Below are 21,149 nucleotides of genomic sequence, written 5' to 3' on the forward strand. Positions count from 1 at the left end.
CGAACGTGTTTCAGATTTGCATATTATAAATATTCATTGCTTCCTGCTAAATGTCTTTTTTCACACTTTCCTGAGGTTGAAAACGACATTTCATGATTTGTTATGAAATATGGGCTCATTTAAAGGATTACAGTATGAGTTCATGCTAGCTGATGTCATGTGCTCGATGTAGCACATTTAATTTCTAATTCTTACACACCTTTTTGATAGATTCTACATTTTCTGATATAACCAACTTCTTGTGTGCATATGTTTGTTTTTATATGTCACTTAGGACCAAAGTAATTAGTCCACTGGATTTAGAAGGTTTGAGTTTGATTCACATTCCCCCTGACCTTGTGGAGATGTTTGGATAAATAAAAAAAAAACTATTTGAAAATAAAATAATAAGAATAATATGAATTTTTGCAAGTGAGGTCAGAGTTCATTTTGCAATTATGATGTCTTAAAGTTCTCATATTCATACAGTGTGTGTGTGTGTGTGTGTGTGTGTGTGTGTGTGTGTGTGTGTGTGTGTGAGAGATGTAAGCCAAACACTGAGCGGATCTCAAAGAATATTCACATAACTTAGCCACACAGACACGGACATCCCTGTGTGTCTTTCAGAAAGCTAGTGGGGACTCTTAGACATGCTCGCTCACACACACACGCACACACACACACGCACACACACACACACACACACACACACACAAACACACACACACACACACACACACACACACACACACACACACAGCCTGTAACACTACATATAAATCCAACACACACACACACACACAGGGATATTCACATAACTCAACTGCACACGCACACACACACACACACACACACACACACAGGAGAACAACCTGTAACACTACGTACAAATCCATCACACACACACACACACACACACACACACACACACACAGACATGTCGAACCACATACAAATCTCTCACACTCAAACACACAGGAGAACGTATAACACTACAGACAAACCCATCACACAAACACATACTAGAATGACATGTCAAACCACATACAAATCCGTTTCAATTCCTATGTGAAACCACATAGTAATTGGTCTCATATATGAATACAAACAGAAGAACAATGTTTAACACTACGTTCAGATCCATCGCACACACACACACACACACACACACACACACACACACACACACGAGAATTGTGTCACACACAAATCCGTCACACACACAAAGTAGAACACAAACAATATATGAATCTCACACACACAGGAGAAGAACGAGTAATACAACTTACAATTACACACACACACACACACACACACACACACACACACACACACACACACACACACACACACACACAATAGTTAAATGACAGGCATTAAAGCAAGTGTAGATCACACTCCAGCAGGAGGCTTTCGTGCAAAGGAGCGAGGATTAAACTGAAATGAAATGAAATGAACGAGAGTCACAGTGGGATGTGGGAAGAAGAGAAAGAAGTCACAGGCAGCATGATTCGTTAAACTTATTGCTGTGTATTGCTGCGATCAGGTCTCAGTGTTGACACATATACCATATACTGCACACACATTTGCACAACACAATCACACAACCCTACTTGAGCTACCATTAGGACATGTTTCAGGGAGCCAAATCCACAACTGGGTTCTGTGTGTGTCATGTGAGTTTTATTCATAATCCACAAAAAAAACCAAATATAGATTTTTTTTAGTTTCCGACATCACGATTGTGCTACGGCAGTAGCTGGAGGCAAAACAAAAGAAAAACTGAAGGCGGCTAATATAAACTAGCATAGATTCGGCTATGGGGCACAAATGTCATCTTGTTGCCTGAATTGGCAAAGTACAGGTTCCGATTAGAAATTGTATCGCCACTGCTAGACAATAAAACGATTGGACTAGACAAAAATGATCATCAAAAATGCTAGTGTTTGCAGGTACAGTTTAAAAGCCTGTCTTATGTTGATATTGTTTATGGTTTGGTTACCTGCTAAAGTCTCCCGTTATATTGTACAGTTGTCATAAGTGCAATTGAGGAAAGGGAGAGTTAAGAGTGAACAGCCCTGTGTTATGTGTCAGGTGTGTGTCCAAGTATTTGCATTTGCTAATGTTTGCAACTGTCAGAAGTAGTGGTGTAAAGGTACAAATATTAGTACCAAACCGTTTCGGTACAGGAATTTCGGTACAATGCACGATTTTGTACCGAAATACAATACAAATTTATATATATATATATATATATATATATATATATATATATATATATATATATATATATATATATATATATATATATATATATATATATATATATATATATATTTAAACCAAACTGCCATTTTATTGAAAATTGTTTTTTTTTTTTAAATCAAACTGTTCTCAGTGGTCAGAGAAATCTTTTAACCTCTACTTAAGCTCCACCCACAAAAAAGTCACAATGTTTACTAACTAAAAAAAAGGGTCTATAGCATGGATGTAAAGATAAGACATTTTAAACACATTTTAATGGTTCCTTTGTAAACAAACCATGCACAGACTTCACATAAAGGAGACTTTTATATTGCCACTGCATGGCTCTGTCCACCAGAAATATAAGATATAATGAATATTGTAATTTTTACCTACATTATTGTCCCATCACTGACATTTTTTACATCTCGCTCTCACATCTTGTTCCACATATCAATTTTTATATGTTAGAAACAAAATGTATTTTGTAATCCCTTAACATTCAGTTCCTCAGACACATTTAGTTCTATAAAATAGGTTGCATTGTACATTTTTTCCTGACCATCCTGCAACAAAGAAGCTTATGTGAGGTTTTAATGAGGCTGATGAGGTCCTTTATAAAAGCACAATCTGTTTCACAAACAATACTGAAAAATATTGTGCTATTAGCACAGATGCTACAGTAGGTATCTTCATTGTGTACTTGGTAATCTTGTCCTCAAAGAAGGCTTAAAATAAATAAATAAACAATCCTGAGGTGATTAAACACAAATCTTAGATTTATGGGTCATTTATTTTATGTTGATGTTAAAAAGTCAATGAAAAGAAAGTCTTCAAAGAGCTAAATAGCATCGCAGTTGTGAAATCACTCGTGTATAAAATGATTTGATTTTCTTTCTCATATTATTTTATTGTTATTGCTAGTATTGTTGTACTGTTTACTGCTCAGTATAGTAATTACTCTGATTCCTTATTTGATTTCCTTAAATTACCCAGCTTTACAAACGTGTATTAGAAGACAGAAGACGTGTTAAGTTGAGTTGAGGTTATAATTCTGGAAAGACGATGAACATCCACCTCACTGTAAACACCCCTGCATTAACACACAGTACAAAGACACACAAAGTGGCATGCAAATCTTTTTTTTTTTTTTTACATGAAATTGCTTGAAATATTGTGGCGTGTGGTAATTCATATCACCAGGACCCAAGGAGGTGGTAATGCTTTATTTGCTGCCTCAATTCTGCGTGGCATGGAGGCGCCCAGTCTGTGGCACTGCTAAGGTGGTATGGAAGCCCAGGTTTCTTTGGCAGTAGCCTTCAGTTTATCTGCATTTTTTGGTCTCTTGTTTCTCATTTTCCTCTTTACAATACACCATAGATTCTCTATGGGGTTCAGGTCTGGTGAGTTTGCTGGGCAGTCAAGCACAACAACACCATGATCATTTAACCAACTTTTGGTGCTTTTGGCAGTGTGGGCAGGTGACAAATCCTGCTGGAACATGAAATCAGCATCTCCATAAAGCTGGTCAGCAGAAGCAAGCATTAAGTGATCTAAAATATCTTGGTAAACAGGTGCAGTGACTTTAGTTTTCAAAAAACACAGTGGACCAACACCAGAAGATCACATTGCACCCTAAATCATCACAGACTGTGGAAACTTAAGACTGGACTTCAAGCAACTTGTGCTATGAGCTTCTTCACCCTTCCTCCAGACTCTAGGACCTTGGTTTCCGAATGAAATACAAAACTTGCTCTCATCTGAAAAGAGGACTTTGGACTACTGGGCAGTCCAGTTCTTCTTCTCTTTAGCCCAGGTAAGACACCTCTGACATTGTCTGTGTTCCAAAAGTGGCTTAACAAGAGGAATAATCAACTGTAGCTAACTTCCTTCACATGTGTGTGTGTGGTGGTTCTTAATGTCTTGACCCCAGCCTCAGTCCATTCCTTGTAAAGTTCACCCAAATTCTTAAAGCGATTTTGCTTGACGAGCCTCTCAAGGCTGCGGTTCTCTCGGTTGGTTGGGCATCTTTTTCTTCCACACTTTTTCCTTCCACTCAACTTTCTGTTAACATGTTTGGATACAGCACTCTGTAAACAGCAGCTTCTTTAGCAATGAATGTTTGTGGCTTCTCTCCTTGTGAAGGGTGTCAATGATTGTCTTCTGGACAACTGTCAGATCAGCAGTCTACCTCAGGATTGTGTAGCCCAGTGAACCAAACTGAGAGACCATTTTGATGGCTCAGGAAACCTTTGCAGGTGTTTTGAGGTGATTAGCTGATTGGCATGTCACCATATTTACATTTTTTGAGAGAGTAAATTGGTGGGTTTTTGTTAAATGTTAGCTAACTGAAATAAATGAACTTTTCCACGCCATTCTAATGATTGTCCATGTCATGGTCTAGGGATACTTTCAGAATAATCTCCTTATACGTTTAAATCCCATTTAAAGATTTGTTGGATGTAACCTTGCTGTAATGCTTTAGCAGTATGCTAAAAGACAAACTATTGCATGTTCCAGCTGGAAAATAAAACTCTTTACCAGAAAAGCACAGTCATGTGTAAATGTTGCTAACATTAGGGTGATGGATCGTCCTCAGCACGCCAGAGACACGGTCGACACTGATAAGATATCAGAATGACCTCCTACACAACATTCAGCCCACACACACTGGGATAAACGTACACAAAACCTGACACCTTGCTTAAACAGCACTAGTCCTCGAAGGTGAGGTTAAAACCACAAATCAGAACTTAGCGCTGGATCTCAGTACAATCTGATGAAATCCATTGAAACGATAAAACATTTCAGGTTTGCTGTTATCCTGTCTCATATGCATGCTGTGCTACCTGAAGCCTCAGTGTGGGTGATTTCTTTTGAGAATGAGGTTTCATGGCTTTCATTATAGCTTCATTTAGATGACAGGCTAATAATCCGTGAATATGAATCCTGGCTAGCAGAAGTAAAATGGCTGTTTTCTGACTGAGATGTACATGGATGCTATTTCTCAAAAACAGCATTAGTTGTTAATAAAGCTTTGTTTATACACAGAGGGATTTTACTGTAGCAGATAACATTTTTGTACTTTTTTAAATGGGTGACTAGCATTTCTCATATTGGGAGATGGATCACCTGTACTCACTCTCAATCATTCCATATTAGCATAACATTTCTCAACTGTCAGATTGCAGGACATGCCCACATCACAGCTGCTCTTGCACATGTGGCCAGAATTTTCAAGTTATTTGTTGCTGCAAGTCATCAAAAGTGTGAACGTGGCTACACTATATTGCCAAAAGTTTGCGGACACCTGTTTATAAGTGTCGTATGTGATTTTTGAGCATCGCATTTCACATTTAGTCCCAATTTGCTCTTATAATTCCCTCCACTCTTCTAAGAAGATGTTTCACTAGATTTTGGAGCGTGCTCGTGGATATTTGTGTTCATCAGCCGCATTAGTGTTATGAAAGTTATGTAGGTGAGGAGACCTGGGGTGCAGTCAGCATTGTTCAGTAGGTCTCTAAACCATGTAAATCATATCATCATGAAGCTCACATTGCGCACAGTGGCATTGCCATGCTGGAACAGGTTTGCAAGTGAATTCTACATTTTATTATATCACATCTAAAGATGTCTAATACAATTGAGTGCCTCCAGCTTTGTGGAAACAGTTTAGAAAAAAATCACATATAGCAGGAAAGGTCAGGTGTACCAATATTTTTAGCAATAGTGTACATGTCTAATAAATGTATTATAGGAGTAAGAAAATGCAATATATATTAAAAACTGTATGTATAGGGTGCAACTCTGATTATAAACACAGAAGGGTATTATTTGAAAAGTAAACATAATGGTGCAAAAAGGCAACATGAGGCAGAATATTGTAATTTGTGCATAAGTAAGAGGCAGCAACACTAAGAGCATCATGGGAAACAATGCCACAAATGTATGTTTGATTGTTTTTTTTTTTTTAGAAGTTTTATAGAAAATGAATTATAATCTGAATATATTGTTCACACAGTGCTTGATTCAGTTTATTATTATTTTGGCAATACATTTTAATTCATTTATTCATCAGTCTGCTTTAAAACACAGCACTGATTGCCAGCTCTTAATGACTAATCTTAATAGGTACCTTAATTAGCATTTGTTGTTTTTTTGTTTTTTATTAAAAAGTACAGATAAAAGTGCAGCCTTTGTTTATTAAATATGAAAACACACCAAACATGAAGACGACAAAGCTAAGGATCAGCATCATACAACAACGGTTGGAAAAGAGGTGCATGACTTTCACTCTGGAGCTCATTAATTTTGAAAAAATGTCACATGTCTAAAAGAGTCATGTGACATAAGCCACTGATGTGCAGTGTCTGATGGGAAACGTAGTCCATTGCTGATTTTAGCATAACCCTCACACTTGTTGTACACTTTTCTGGCCCTAACCTTCAGAATGCACAATGATGGAATCTGATTGGCTTTTAGGGAAACAAATGAATTTTTAAAATGGGGACATAGCGATGAGGACGTTATTTGGGCATGTTCTGAGCTTATGTGGACTTTTGTTAGCAAAAATGTTTGTTTGTGTTGCTATATTTCTATTATCGTTAGAGCAAGAAAAAACGTATAATCATTTAGATAAAAGTATTAGGGCACTCGATGATGATATGTGATACATGTTTTGGATTGGAAGATCTTGCTGCTTTAGAGCTCTGACCCTTAACCCCATTAAACACCTTTGGGATGAACTGGAATTCTCATTAAATCCCAGGCCTCCTCACCTCACCCTACACCAGTACCTGATTTCACCAATGTCTATGTGGTTGTATGAGCACATATCTTCACAAGCACACTTTGAAATCTGGTAGAACATCTTCCCAGAAAAGTGGAGGTTATTATATAAGCAAATGGTGACTAAATGTGGAATGGGATCTTCAAAATGCACATACAAGGTGTCTACAAACCTTATCTACAGTATATAGTGTATAGATTGTAGACACAAAACGGATTCATTGCCTTTGTGTCTCGAAGGTAATCCTCTTAATTATCCATCTCTTTTTTCCACTCCCCCTATCCCCCTTTCTTTCACCATGCCTCTTTATCCATTGCACCTCTCCTCTTTTATCTGTCAGCTCTCTTTCTTCCTTTCGACAACACATTCGGCTTCCTCGTCTTCCCTCCTCACCCATTACAGCTCGGTCTCATTTATCTACTCCTCCTTTCCTGCCTCTCAAAGCGTTCTGTCTCTCACTCCTGCCTTTTCTAATTATCATTATTTGTGACCTCTTTGCAGCACCTGGTCGAATCAGGATGAGCAGGAAAAAAGAAGAAACAGAAAAACGAGACGAGTTGCTTTCGGATTTTGTTACGTTTCTGCTTTGCATGGCAACTCTCGTGTTGTTTTTGTCATCATTAGCAAGCCATTTTTTTTTTCTTTCACCCCCTCCCCCTCCATCTGTTGTTTTTTTTTTTCCTTCTCTATGGAATCATTCCCTCAATCTCCCATTTATTGAGGCAGCTCCTGGTCCCATGGGAGAACAAACTCCCTTCTAATTTTACCTGATTTCTCTCTGTTTATTTCTATCCTCTCTATCGACTGTTTCTTCACTCAATTATTTCCATCCATCACTCATGGGATTGGTTCAGGCAAGAAGTTCAAATCTAAATTTTCGACAAAATCAGATTTCAAATACATGAGATTTGTGCTGAGGAAACAGATTTTATATCCGTTGCTCTTCTCGCCATCACAACATTCCAGAAACGGCGACATTGCTATTTTTTCTACTTCAAAACTCTATGTATACAGTCAGACTCATACCTGCATGCGTCATTGTGATCGACATCGTTCCGCACTACCTAGGCTCGAATATCCATCCTGTTGCTATAGAAACCGATCACGACCATGCAAGTACGGATACGTTTAAACGGTTTACTCCGGCTTTTTATTCATGCCTCTGTGTCTGTGTCTGGCTTGTATCCTGATTTAAACTGAACTTCATTGCCTTTATATTGCGTATTATCGCAAGTTACCTGCATTGCAACTCTGATTACATCGGGTGTAATATTAAAAATCAACTTTCTGTTGTCTGGTAATCCTCGTTTTTCATTATTTTTAAATGCCTGCAACAGTAAACATGTATCAGACAGGGTTTTGGGTTGCCAAATCAGTAAAAAATCATTATAGCATTCGAAAAATATTATCAGTGTGTCTGACTTTCACAGCGTTGCCCTGCATGGCATGTTTTCCACCAGTGTCAGTTAGTCATCTACTTTACCTTGTTTTAATAAGATCGTTATGTACAAAATATAATCATTTTATTTCTTAAGAATATAGATTTTTTTTGCAGGTTCATGGATAATTTAGTGGTTTATCTTGACATCTACCTACTTGATTAATATGTTTTCTAAACTATTTTCTTTAAATTTTAGGTTTAATCATCTCCATCCTTTACACAATAATTACACGTAGGAATGATCGTGAATAGTCTCAGTCTAGATAGATAGATAGATAGATAGATAGATAGATAGATAGATAGATAGATAGATAGATAGATAAATAGATAAATAGATAAATAAATAGATAGAGCTTCTGACAGACTCACATACTCCTAGAGAAAATAGTTCCTCGATGGTTCTGTAGATAACTAATTAGTCCTACCTTCCTAAATGGAGTTAAAACTTTTTTTTGTAAGGTTCTTATAGAAATGTTCCACCAGACACACAAATACTGGTTCCGGTTTGAACCTTTTATTCTAATAGAGAATTCGGGCTCAGAATTTGCAGTAAAGGACACGAGGACAACTCTCTTTCTCACACACACACACACACAAACACACACTTTGGACTTTCTGCATGTGGTTCTCCGAGCCCAACCACCCCCTATACAATACAGAGATGTTGATGTTCTCTCGTTCTTTACTCCTATCTCCTCCTGCGTCCTTTTCTCGCAAATCTTCTTTTTCTCCTGTGCTTCCAGACATGCATCCCTTCATCGCGTTCCATCTTTCCAGCTCCAAATCCACCCTGTCCGTCTTCTCGCTCCTCCCAACCACACCTCTCCCCTCCCTTACTGCATCTTCACACACTCTGGATCTCATTGAGATAACCACTAAGCATACACTAACAATGGATAAGCACACACACACACACACACACACACACACACATGGCACAAACCCACACACATAGCAATCATTTCCAATCCATAATGTACAGCCAGCTTAAAGAAGAAATGCAAAAAATCAGTAGAACTAAGGTTTCACATGCCTTGGGATGGTGCGTTCCCCATGATGCCTAGTTGGTGCTCCTTCACCGATGAGAAAGACACCAGCCTCCTCCCTCCTGTTCCTTTTGGTCTTCACACTGAGAGTGGTCCACACTTCCTGTTTGCTCCTTATCTTCTCTCGTTCCTGCCTTTCCTTTGTCTCCCTCACTCTCGCTCTCTCTTGATAGCTAGGATGCTTTTTTCCCCTTCAGTGTACTGTCCTCCCCTCTCTCTCTCTCTCTCTCTCTCTCTCTCTCTCTCTCTCTCTCTCTCTCTCTCTCTCTCTCTCTCTCTCTCCTCTTGTGAGATGGCTTCTCTCCAGTTGCTCTTCACGGCTCTGCTCAGCACTGCCTGCACGCCAGAGTGTGAGGTAGAGTGTGTGCGTGTGCGTGTGCGTGTGCGTGTGTGTGTGTGCGTGTGTTTGTGTGCGTGTGTGTGTGTGTACGTGTCAAGGAGAGAGAACCTGTGCGCAAACGCTTCTCAGCATCCTGGGAATGCCTGCATCTGTGTGTGGGTTTGAGAGAGAGCTTGTTCAGATGGTCAATGCACTGCTTGGAATGAGTAAAATATATTAGCTCTTTTGTATCTCTCTCTCTCTCTCACTCTCTTTCTCTTTCTCTCTGTCTTAAAGCTACAGACTCTGCACCAGGAGAAACCCTGGGCTATTCCCTCTTTTGCTCTCTCTCCTTCTCTCTTTCTCCTTCTCTTTTTCTCCTTCTCTCTTTCTCCCGCTCTTACAACACCTACACTCTCTCCAGTTCCATTGTAAAGGATGTGCAGCTTCCATGGAGCTCTTGGGATGTCATCTATACAGAGATGTGTGACTGGGGAAGAGGAAAGGTCATGAGGGATCCATCCAGAAATAGACCACCAGGGTAACTGAAGAGAGAACACTTTTCCATACGGCATCGCTCCAGAATGCGTTTTCTTTAACGAGAAAAGATAGAGAGAAGAGAGAACAGATAATAACGGAGGTCCTAAAGGCCTTTGAATTTTAATTTTTTTTTGTCTTGTTTTCCGACTTCTCGGATCTCGACATTGTTACCTCGTGATCACAACATAATTTTGCTGTGTATTCAGTAGGGGTACACAAAATTACATTTTCAGTACGTACCTCGGTTTTTAAGTCAAGGTTCGGTTCAATTTCAATATGGTTAGGAGGAAGAAATGCTAAATATAAACTTTTTTGGCCTTTTATTATTATTATTATTATTATTATTATTATTATTATTATTATTATTATTATTATTAATTATTAATTATTATTAACTTTGTGAACATCAACAGTTAAAAAAAAACTATTTTAAATCAAATGCCTGTTTGGTTTAATGAAATAATATTTTTGAATGTTTTATTAAAAATAAAATGGAATAAATAAAAAATAATGCAATACGCTTTTTTATTTTATTGATTAAATTGAGTAATCAATTAAACTTAGTTAGACCACATTTGGGTAATATAGATGTTTATGTAAGTGTGTGTTTGTGTGTGTGTGTGTGTGTGTGTGTGTGTGTGTGTGTGTGTGTGTTTACATTTAATATTTAATTTTCTAAAGATATGATCTACTTCACTGTTCTACTTTTTTCAGCATACTTTAACAAATGTCTTCATTCCTTCCATCCTTCATTCATTTACTCCCTTGATATGTGGAATTGTCAGAATTCTCTCCTTTTAAACCATATTGCAAGTGTGTGTGTGTGTGTGTGTGTGTGTGTGTGTGTGTGTGTGTGTGTGTGTGTGTGTGTGTGTGTGTGTGTGTGTGTGTGCGTGCATGTTCGGAGCTCACAAAATGCCTTTTCTTTTTTAAACACATTATTTTATTTCCCAAACGATCATGTCACAGCTTGATTTTCATTTGACATTTAAAGCATATCAGATGCTTCTCCCCAGATCAACTAACATTTGTCTCCTTTATACAACTGAGCATTTAGGAATGAGTGTATTTTATTGATCCCAGTAGGTGTTGCAGTTGCTCAAAGTACAATTAAAGTAAAGATTAAAAATGTGAAACAGTATTAGAAACAGAAAAAGTCAGACTACAATGATAGTTATGCAAAATATTGCACATGTAACAATTATAATTGCACTGAAATTAACTAACATATTTGCTCAAGATATGAACATTATATAAGTGTGGCATGAAACTCTATACCTAAAACTACAGTATCAACATTGTATATTGTCTATATCGTCTACTAGCTGTTTACAACTCAGAGTGAGGAATTATACAGTGATAGAAAGAGGTTAAGGGCCTTACTCGAGGGCCCAGGAATGCAGCTTAGTGGGGGTGGGATTTGAACAGAAGACCTTCTGATGCAATGCCTTAACAACGAAGCTACGACACCCCCTTTAGAGTTCTTTTTTCATTAGTCTGACATGTGTCATAAATAGACAAAACCAATTGCTGACATAGTGACATTTAGTGAGAGGAGATTTTTATTAGCATGTAGGGAAGGAGTCCCCATGAGGTTTTTCAATTTAATTGAGTTTTATTTGTAGAGTGCTTTTAACAATTGCCACTGTCCCAAAGCAGCTTTACAGAGGCTATAAAATATAAATTTACAAGTTTTGTGCTTATAAGTTTATCCCTATTTAGCAAGCCAGTGCGACTCGCTGAGATGGTCTGATGAAGAAACCGTAAGGGGAACCAGAGTCAAAATGAAAAACTACATCGGGTGGTACTGTCAGGTGGAAGAACGTGCCAGAAACCGAAGTGCAGTAAACAAAGTTTTGATGAATAATCACAGGGCAAAAGCAGAAAACGGCAAACCAGAGACAAGATCTTGATGTAGCAAATCCTGGTAGACACAACGAGTAGACAGAAGCTCAAAGAGCTAAACAGAGTCCTGATGCTATGAAACGAAACCAAACGAAACCAAACCAAACCACTACACGTAGTGAAGGTAGTTTGGGTAGTCCAGTAATGTTCGTCAGCCTAAACTGTAGAACGGACAATGTGCTTGGTGAGGAACGGTGGTTATATAGCCTGGAGGCTGATGAGCTCCAGGTGTAGATGATTAGTACATAGGAGAGCTGCTTGGAGTGATAGGTGGGTTGAGTGAAGGTGTGGCTGGTGGATCCCTGACAGGTACAGAGTTTCTATTAATTCTAGTTTGATCATTGTTGAATTATTTTATTATATTAACTTCAATAGGAATTTACTGTATTGCTCGGGCACAGCTGCTATAATATAAGCGATAGCAGGAACTAATTACCTTCACAGACGTTCCACAACACTAAATGTAACTATAAATGGATAAAAGTAAACGTTTAAGACATTATAAACCAATTGTAATTGCATGAGAAAAATGCTGGTTGGGAAAATCTTTTGCAGATATCATCAAATAGCTGAATTTGTGTTTATTTTCCAATAACTACATAGCAACTGTTAAAATTTCTTCTATATCCAATACATTATCATTCATCATCCATGTTATGTCTACCATGCCATGTTATGTCTACCATCTTCAGTTGTATGTTCAAGTTTATTGAGGCTTTTCATCAAATTGCAAAGCGCTGCGGTGAAGTTGCAGAAAGAAAAAAAACAGCCAATTTTCACTTTTAGGTCTGATACAATGAACGAAGGAGCGTCATGATGCTCGTTGAGAGCCAGTCCTCAGGCAGAATCAACCAAATTGCGTTCCTAATGCGTTGTGTAATAAAAAAGAATAATAATTACAAGAACAAATTGCATGTCTGGCGGCTTCTTTTGATTGTTTGTGATTAGCAGAAAGGGCGACATCAATCACGGCTGAAGTAAGCTCGGAGCCTGGCATCTATATTCTTCTGAAGGGGAAAAAAACTTGACTGGAGATCCTCAGGAGAGTAACATGAGGTTAGCCTGAATCCATTTTGCCCCCCCTGACTTGTGAATTGTGAAGGACAGCATGCTAGCAAAAGAACTCTCTCTCTCTCACACACAGACAACAGTCACTGAGAAGCAAATCAAACATCAGCCTAATGCAGGTGGGAGAAAGCACGGCACACGGTACACAATCAGGGCCGGGCCACGTCGAACGGTTGCCATGGAGACTGACATGGTCATGCTAAGGTCATGCCTCCGATCATGCGGCAATATTTGTGCGTGCAGCTTGCTGGTGAAGTCAGATACAGATTCTAAAAGGCAGTGCATAATACAGCCATGTTAATACACTCAAGGTCATGCACTGAATGCACTCAATTTTATGAACGGTGTTCACAGGAAGTTAAACGGATCAACCAAGGGACACTAGTGCATACGTGTGTGTGTGTGTGTGTGTGTGTGTGTGTGTGTGTGTGTGTGTGTGTGTGTGTGTGTGCATAACCCCCAAGGTCAGCAAGAAGACGAGGAGGAGGATGGACAGATGAAAGCAAAGCAAGGTGACGGAGAGAGCAAGGGAGTTCTTAATGACTTATATTATTAATAATGCATGATTCAAATTCAGGAAACACGGCCGCCTGCCTGCAGTCCATCTGTTCAACAACACAAACCTACTGCCTCTCAAGAGTTTCGAAACTCAAATCTGTTACCCAAATCAGACAAGCCGTCATGCTGGGAAGATCAAATTTCATGTTGTTTCAAAGCGTCAGGAATTTTTTTTTCTGCTTTTTAAAAGAGAGTGATCGCTCCTGCCACCTTCATCTCTCTCTCTCTCTCTTTTCTCTCTATCTGACTTGTAAAATGTAGGGCATCCTCCATCCATGTAGTCAAATTTTTTAAGTACTCTGAGGTGATTAGCTTTCACAGAACCTTTAATCAAAACATTTTTTTAATAGATATAATTACAAACAGCACTTGAATGTGAACTCCATGGTCTGCTGATACGACAAACTGTGACCATGTTTATTCTTTTTACATGGCATCCGTCATCCGACGTTATACATGCTTCAATTTATATCTCATTGCTTACAATATCAACCACTAAAAGCACAAAATTATCGATCAGGTGCTATCCTGTGCACTGAATTATAGTATGATAAAAGACTAGAAGGCTTATTGTACGATAAAATCAAATATATCATCATTAGTGTGATCAGTACAAATATAGAATTTACCTGCAGAAATATATTAGCATACAATACATTCATACATTGTAAAAAAACACCATTTCCTAATGCAGTTTCTGCGTTTTCTATCCGTTTGTGTGTGTGTGTGTGTGTGTGTGTGTGTGTGTGTGTGTGTGTGTGTGTGTGTGTGTGTGTGTGTTTAAAGCATTATGAAAAATTATCAAAAAGCTGTGCTCCTACACAAGTAAATTCTGAAAAAAAAAATCCTAAATGACATTCCAATGTCAAGGTGATTGGAATGATCATTTGTAATCAGAAAATCAACCTTGGTAGGTGCACAATTCGATTCTAAATGAGTGGAAATTTCCCTGTGTGAACACTGGCGTAACTTGGATAATCATCTTATAATACAACACTTGGTACAAACCTGCTTTTCTATTTTGTTGAAAGAGATGACATGTGAATGCGACTATATTTTTATAGTATTACCAAAAATTATTCCCCCGAAACTGGACCAATGGTTTCACTTTTTGTTTGGTGTTTTTTTTGCAAGGGCAGTCAAAATGCTGAACCTCATATTTGGTGCTTCAAATTTAAAAAAAAATCTGGCAACCTCGGAATGCTAAATGATACTGCAATGTTGATTGGAATCATCATTTGTCATGAGAAACCTCATCAACAACACAACTTGATTCTGAATAAGTAAGAATTTCCTTGTGTGAACACTGATGTAACTTGAGTCATCATCTTGTAATACACCCTTATGTACAAGCCTGCTTTGCTATTTAGTTAAAGAGACAGGACAGGTGAATGTGAATACATTTTCGACAGTATTACCAACATTGTTTTTTCCCCAAAATGGACTAATGGATTCACTTAAAACCTAAAAAAAAAGAATTTTAAAGTGTCTTTACAAATGGTTGTGAAAATGCTAAACACCATGTTTGGTCCTTCTACTGAGGAAAGATCTGACAACATGAAAATCCTAAATGACATTGCAAAGTTGATTGGAATAATCATTTCTAATCAGAAACTCAAGCAGGTGCAGAACTCGATTCTGAATTTGTGAAAATTTCCTTGTGTGAACACTGGCGTAACTGGAGTAAACAGGTGAATGCGACTCAATTTACAGTATAACCAAAATCTTTTCACCAAATTTCAACGAACAGCTTTGCTTCATAGAAAGAGAAATCTGCTTCAATCCAGCTTCTTAGTTGCTGATGTACAAAATGGTACTTTGAACCCGTATTGTTCCGTTTCAGGTAGCCTGCAATGCAGCTAATCAGAAGCACTTATTTAGAAGTCTTATTATAATGTACACGAGTGTTTACTGAGTGACATATCTCATTAGCTGATGTTGTGCTGATGTTGTGCTGAATTGAGCGGCATTTCGAGCTCGGTGTTGCTGTCAGGAATTATGCGAAGCAAGAAAGGGTTTAATTAACATCTGAAACGGTTGAAGCACCGGTCACTAGTCACACACGCAAACACACAAACAAACATTATGTATTGCATTGATCAGTCACAAAGCATGAATAGAGCAAATACACACACACATGCAATCAAGCTTTCAGATTTCACTCCAATCTAAAGCTGAGGCACCACAATGATGACAACGATGATTATAATAGCAGAGTAATTTGCAAGGTCATAATGATTACAGAGAGAGAAAGAGAGAGAGAGAGAGAGAGAGAGAGAGAGAGAGAGAGAGAGAGAGAGAGAAGATTGTACAGACTGAGGCAAGAGGTTTGCAAGAGAAGAGTGCTGCATGACAGGATGTAAGTGAGGAAAGGACTGGGATGAAAGGAGAGAGGTATGAGACAGAAATGAGAGCGGCAGAAAGAAGAAAGGAAAGAGGGTTGAAGGACTCTGGACTAAAATTAGCTGCAGTATGTCAAATCTCCATGCATGCCTGATTGGCGTCCAATCGAAAACACAGAGCAGGTTTTCGCCGTCACGCAACTGCACCCAGTCACACTGTGTGACGGGTCGCAGCCTATAGGCCAAAGCTGTCACACAATGCTACAATCTGTATTCATTTATGCTTCGAAATATCCATATCCATATATTCAGTTTTGCTTTTCCTGATGCCATACATTGCCTTAAGTCAATTAGAGCATCTTTTTTATTTCCATACAAGGTCATTTCAAAAATAAAAGCCAAAAGATGGATTTATTTCAGCTTTTATTCTACATATTGGAATTCCAATGGGTGAACCATTTACATAAACCATGCTGACTGTCAGAAACATTCCACTGAGCTGGAATATCTTTAACCTGCACTGCAATAAATGGCATCTTAGCAAGGAAAACTGTATTTAGTGTTTCATTCTGCTATTTCCCGTATGTAATATGCACATGACAAACAACCTTGAACCTTTTAAAATTGCAGCAAACCAATTAGAAGACTGTTAAACCTACTTAAACCATTTTCACTCATTTTAATATTTAAAAGGTCTTCGTTTGGGGCACAATTCAAGCACTTAGCAATAGCAAATATATATTTGCCAATAAAAAAAACAGCTAGAAATTAGTAATAATGTGCAGGATACAATAATAAATAAATTATTTAATAAATATATATACATATCTGTTTGTTGGATCGGACCACACGGACCAGCCTTTGGTCCCCACATGCATCAATGAGTCTCATGACCCTGTTGCCGGTTCACCACTGCAGACCAGGAACAGAACACAAGAGCTGTTCTGACTCAGTCGTCTAGCCATCAAAATTTTGTCCCTATTAGGGCTGCCAAAATTAACGTTAAAAACGCGTTAACCTAAATACATTTTAACAGCACTTATTTTCTTACCTCTCGATTTAATGCAGCATACATTTCTGTTTGACAATTTTATTAAAAAAAAAAAATTTATATATATATATATATATATATATATATATATATATATATATATATATATATATATATATATATATATATTTTTTTTTTTTTTTTTTTTTAATAATGTAGCTTTTTTGTAGTATGTCTGCCATCTTTGTTATCTCTCTTCACAGACACATAAATAAAACAACCTAAATCTCAGTGAATACTCACCTCACAGACTTAATAATTTTATGAATAGAAAGCATGAAATTTCTACTTTTAAATCAACCAATTCACAATGGACAAACAAATATTCTCTGATTATATAATCTGTATGAAATTTAGAAGAGTTACAGTTTCTGGTATCACCTCATTAACTGTCCGTGTGGAAACATAGCAAAAGTTTAGTTTCAGAGTCCTGATAATTTCCGTAATTTAAAACACCATAATTACTTTAAAACATTTGCAAGAATATTTTGTCTTCATGCTTCTAAGTTGTACTCTAATCAACATAGTCATGGACAAATATTGATGCTTTATGCAAATTTATGTTCAATATTAGTAAAACCAAACTCAACATAGAGCATAAAGACAAAATATTCTTGTAATTGTTTTAATATAATAATAATAATAATATAATAATATTATATAGTAATTATAGTGCGTATATTACCAGGACACCAAAAGATCTTTTGCTATGTTTCCACACGGACGGTTTTAATTGCCGGATGTGTGCATCATGGCTTTATTTTTTTGTCTGGGGAATTGGGATATAAGTCTCTGATCCATTACCACTGTAGATGGAGTTAATGCTCTGCTTAAGAATACAAACCGCCAATAAAGAAAAGGAAGAAGAAGAAGAAGAAGAATTATAATGTTTTTTGGTGCTTGATTTGAGACTTGGCGCATCAGTAAAACAAATGTTTAGTGATTATTAAAAGAGTAAGGAAAGATGTCATGAATAAATGTGTGTTGGGTTGAAGTTTTTAATTTCACCTCTTTTAAATGTATTCATTTAATTTTTTAATAAAAATAGTCAAATAGAAATGCATGCTGCGTTAATTGCGCATTAATAAAATTAGTGCTGTTGTGAAAAATTAATTCAATATTCTTTATATCAATATATATCACAAATCGAAATATACATTACGTATAGTCAGAAAGTCCAGCAGTACATAGGCACTGATTGTTATAATTAGGAACTACATATTATACATCACTCGATCTAATCATTTTTATTTATTTTTTTATTTGTCACTTTCCTGTGTCATACAGTATCTAGTTGGAAAAACTTTAAATTCAGATGTCGTTCTCACTCAAATTACAGCTCTGCATTGCACACGTACAACAAAAATGAATGCTTTTTTCATACGCTCTTTCTTTACAGCTCAGTAAATGTCTGGTTTTGTTACGCCATGTATAGCAATATCATGGCAAATAAAAAGAATAAAAATGCAGCAGTCCTACAACAATAGCAGTCCACTGTTAAACTAGCTGTTTTAGGTCTACCGACTGATGCTAGCTCAACACACACTCCCTGCCTGACAAATATGATTTTTCGATATCAGGCGCTGATCGATTGCAATTCCATATAAAATACAGGTTTATCATTTACATCAAACCTGTTAATTAAGTTTTTATAACAGAAGCTTTAATCGTCAGACTATTGTTTCTATACAAACAATTCATTTTGTGGACATTCCCAGTGTTTGACATTGAATTTGTTGACAGTGTGGTGTTTTCTAAAAAGAGACATTTACCAGTTTTGGAAGAAAGAATTAGTAACCACATCAGTAATTTTTTTCAGGTAACAAAAAGTAACAAAAGTATTGGGATACCTGACTTTTTCAACCATGTGGCACACAATTGTATACGATGTCTTTAGGTGTAGTAGCATGAAATTTTCTCTTTAATTGAAACCCAAACTTGACTACTGGCATTGTTCTTTTGCACATAAAAAAAGCTCCATAAACAGGTGGTTCGAAAAGGTTTCGCGACTAGCTCTGTTTACAACACTTTTTCTTAATCTATGTTTCCACACTATCACCTTCAAAATAGTCCCCTTGCACAGCGTTCCTGCACCTTCTGGAATGTGTCCTGGAAGTCTTTTTGTCGAAGCGTGTCAAGCACCTTCTACCGGATCTCCGCAGTGGTGTCAAAACGGCGACGTTTGAACTGGATCTTCATCTTCAGAAAGAGGGCAAAGTCCGCAGGAGTTAAATCTGGAGAGTAGGGTGGGTGCGACAGCAAGCGCATGTAGTTTCCAGTGAGAAACTCAGGTATGAGAAGAGCTCGGAGTGCACAAGTGGTAAGAATAGCACCAATTGCACAGCTCCCGATGTACACAGGATGATGTCTTTTGGCACACTTACTTATCAAGGTCGGTGCCCCCTGTGACTGTGCGTGCAGCCATCTGTTGGCATGTTACAAAACTATTCTCTAAACTTTTGGTACCACCTCATATATGGTGTACATGGGTTGAAGTGGAAGGACTTGAGTGGCCTGCTACAGAGCTCCAATCTCAGTCTTGCGGAACACTTTTCGGATGAATTGGAATGTTAGCTGCACTCCAGGCACAAACTTTTGCTCATATAGCATATTTATTTCAGCAGCCAAGATGCAAGATGTAGCAGTTTGTATAACAATTGCATTTTTATGCACATGTTTGAACTACTTTTTTGGATTATAACTAATAAACCTAATAATACACCATATTGGAAGGCTGCACTCACACTGTTTTGCAGGCAGACACTTTATTATTCAACTGTTTGCAGCCTGAGAAATGGCCAAGAGGGAATTTAATTTATAACATGCAGGTGGGAAAGTGAAAAGGATGGATATTATGTGGAGATCTGGTGGAGTGTGTAGGTGCTGTGGAAAAATGGATACCCCAGGAAACTGATTTCTCAGTATTCCATAGGAAAAACAGAGATAAGAGATGGCTGTAGCTAATTCGTTCATCACATTCATCCTGAGTTTAGTCCCTCACTTGATGGACTGTCAGCTGTGAATCCTGCATGCATTCAGATAAACTCTCACCGGGACTGCTGAATCCTGACCAGAGAAATAAATGAACTTGTACCGACCTTTAATCTTTGGACTTGAGTTGTGTTAACTGCTCTAAATTTGCCAAGAGTATTTCAGTGTGGTTTTCTTTATACCTTTGTGCATCTACCCATCCTGGTTTCCACTTCAGCATGAATCTATCTTTCTTTATGGTTCATGTTTATACTCGTGAGTGAACTCCTGCTCCTGACAATGATTTCTTGACAAATGTTTTCAACACTGCATGCTTTCAATTCCATTTTTCCAAAGATCAATTCCCCAAATGTAAAGAAAATCACTGATCTCACCATCCTTCCACTGAATAATCAACCCTGGTGCTGTCCTCCATCGTTCTCCATTGTTCTGCTGTGCTACACGATGAACCATTCTGTAGTCAAGAATAAAATATCTGCTCCAGATGATGGAAAACCAACGTCCAACCAATCAGAGCAATGGGATGTGTGTACTGTCCTTGGAATTCAGAAAGACTTTAAGTTTTGTATTTAAATAGTGATAATTGGGATTTACAGAGTATAATATTTATATGTCATGTATAAGGGTTACACTGAATTGCTTAGTTGTTAGGATAAAAGGACAAAACCAAAAGATCTAGGCGTCAATCAAATCCCAACCTAAACCAATCACATTTGACATTTAACCTTTGCACCTGACCAATAATGAAGCTACACTACTATTTTTCGCCCACTGCGACACTCCCTCCACTGACTTCCTGTAGCCACTTAGATCAGATTTAGATGAACTCTTTTTACTGATGCTATTAATCAAAGAAATACAAAGATGAAAAAGACA

General features: G+C 37.6%; 1 protein-coding gene across 2 annotated transcripts in view; it reads right to left on the bottom strand.

Moving 5' to 3' along the window:
• The window catches only part of si:ch211-278a6.1 (SRC kinase signaling inhibitor 1), a 159,187-nt gene extending 149,168 nt beyond the window's left edge, over positions 1 to 10,019 (bottom strand). For both annotated transcript variants that reach the window (XM_046865934.1, XM_046865930.1), the window contains exon 1: positions 9,487 to 10,019. In XM_046865934.1, the coding sequence (XP_046721890.1) occupies positions 9,487 to 9,508 (22 nt within the window). In that variant the 5' untranslated portion in view covers positions 9,509 to 10,019. The remainder of the gene's footprint in view (positions 1 to 9,486) is intronic.
• Between the last annotated feature and the right edge of the window lie 11,130 nt (positions 10,020 to 21,149).

Source organism: Silurus meridionalis, chromosome 14, assembly GCF_014805685.1.
Source record: "Silurus meridionalis isolate SWU-2019-XX chromosome 14, ASM1480568v1, whole genome shotgun sequence".
Taxonomy (NCBI): Eukaryota; Metazoa; Chordata; class Actinopteri; order Siluriformes; family Siluridae; genus Silurus; species Silurus meridionalis.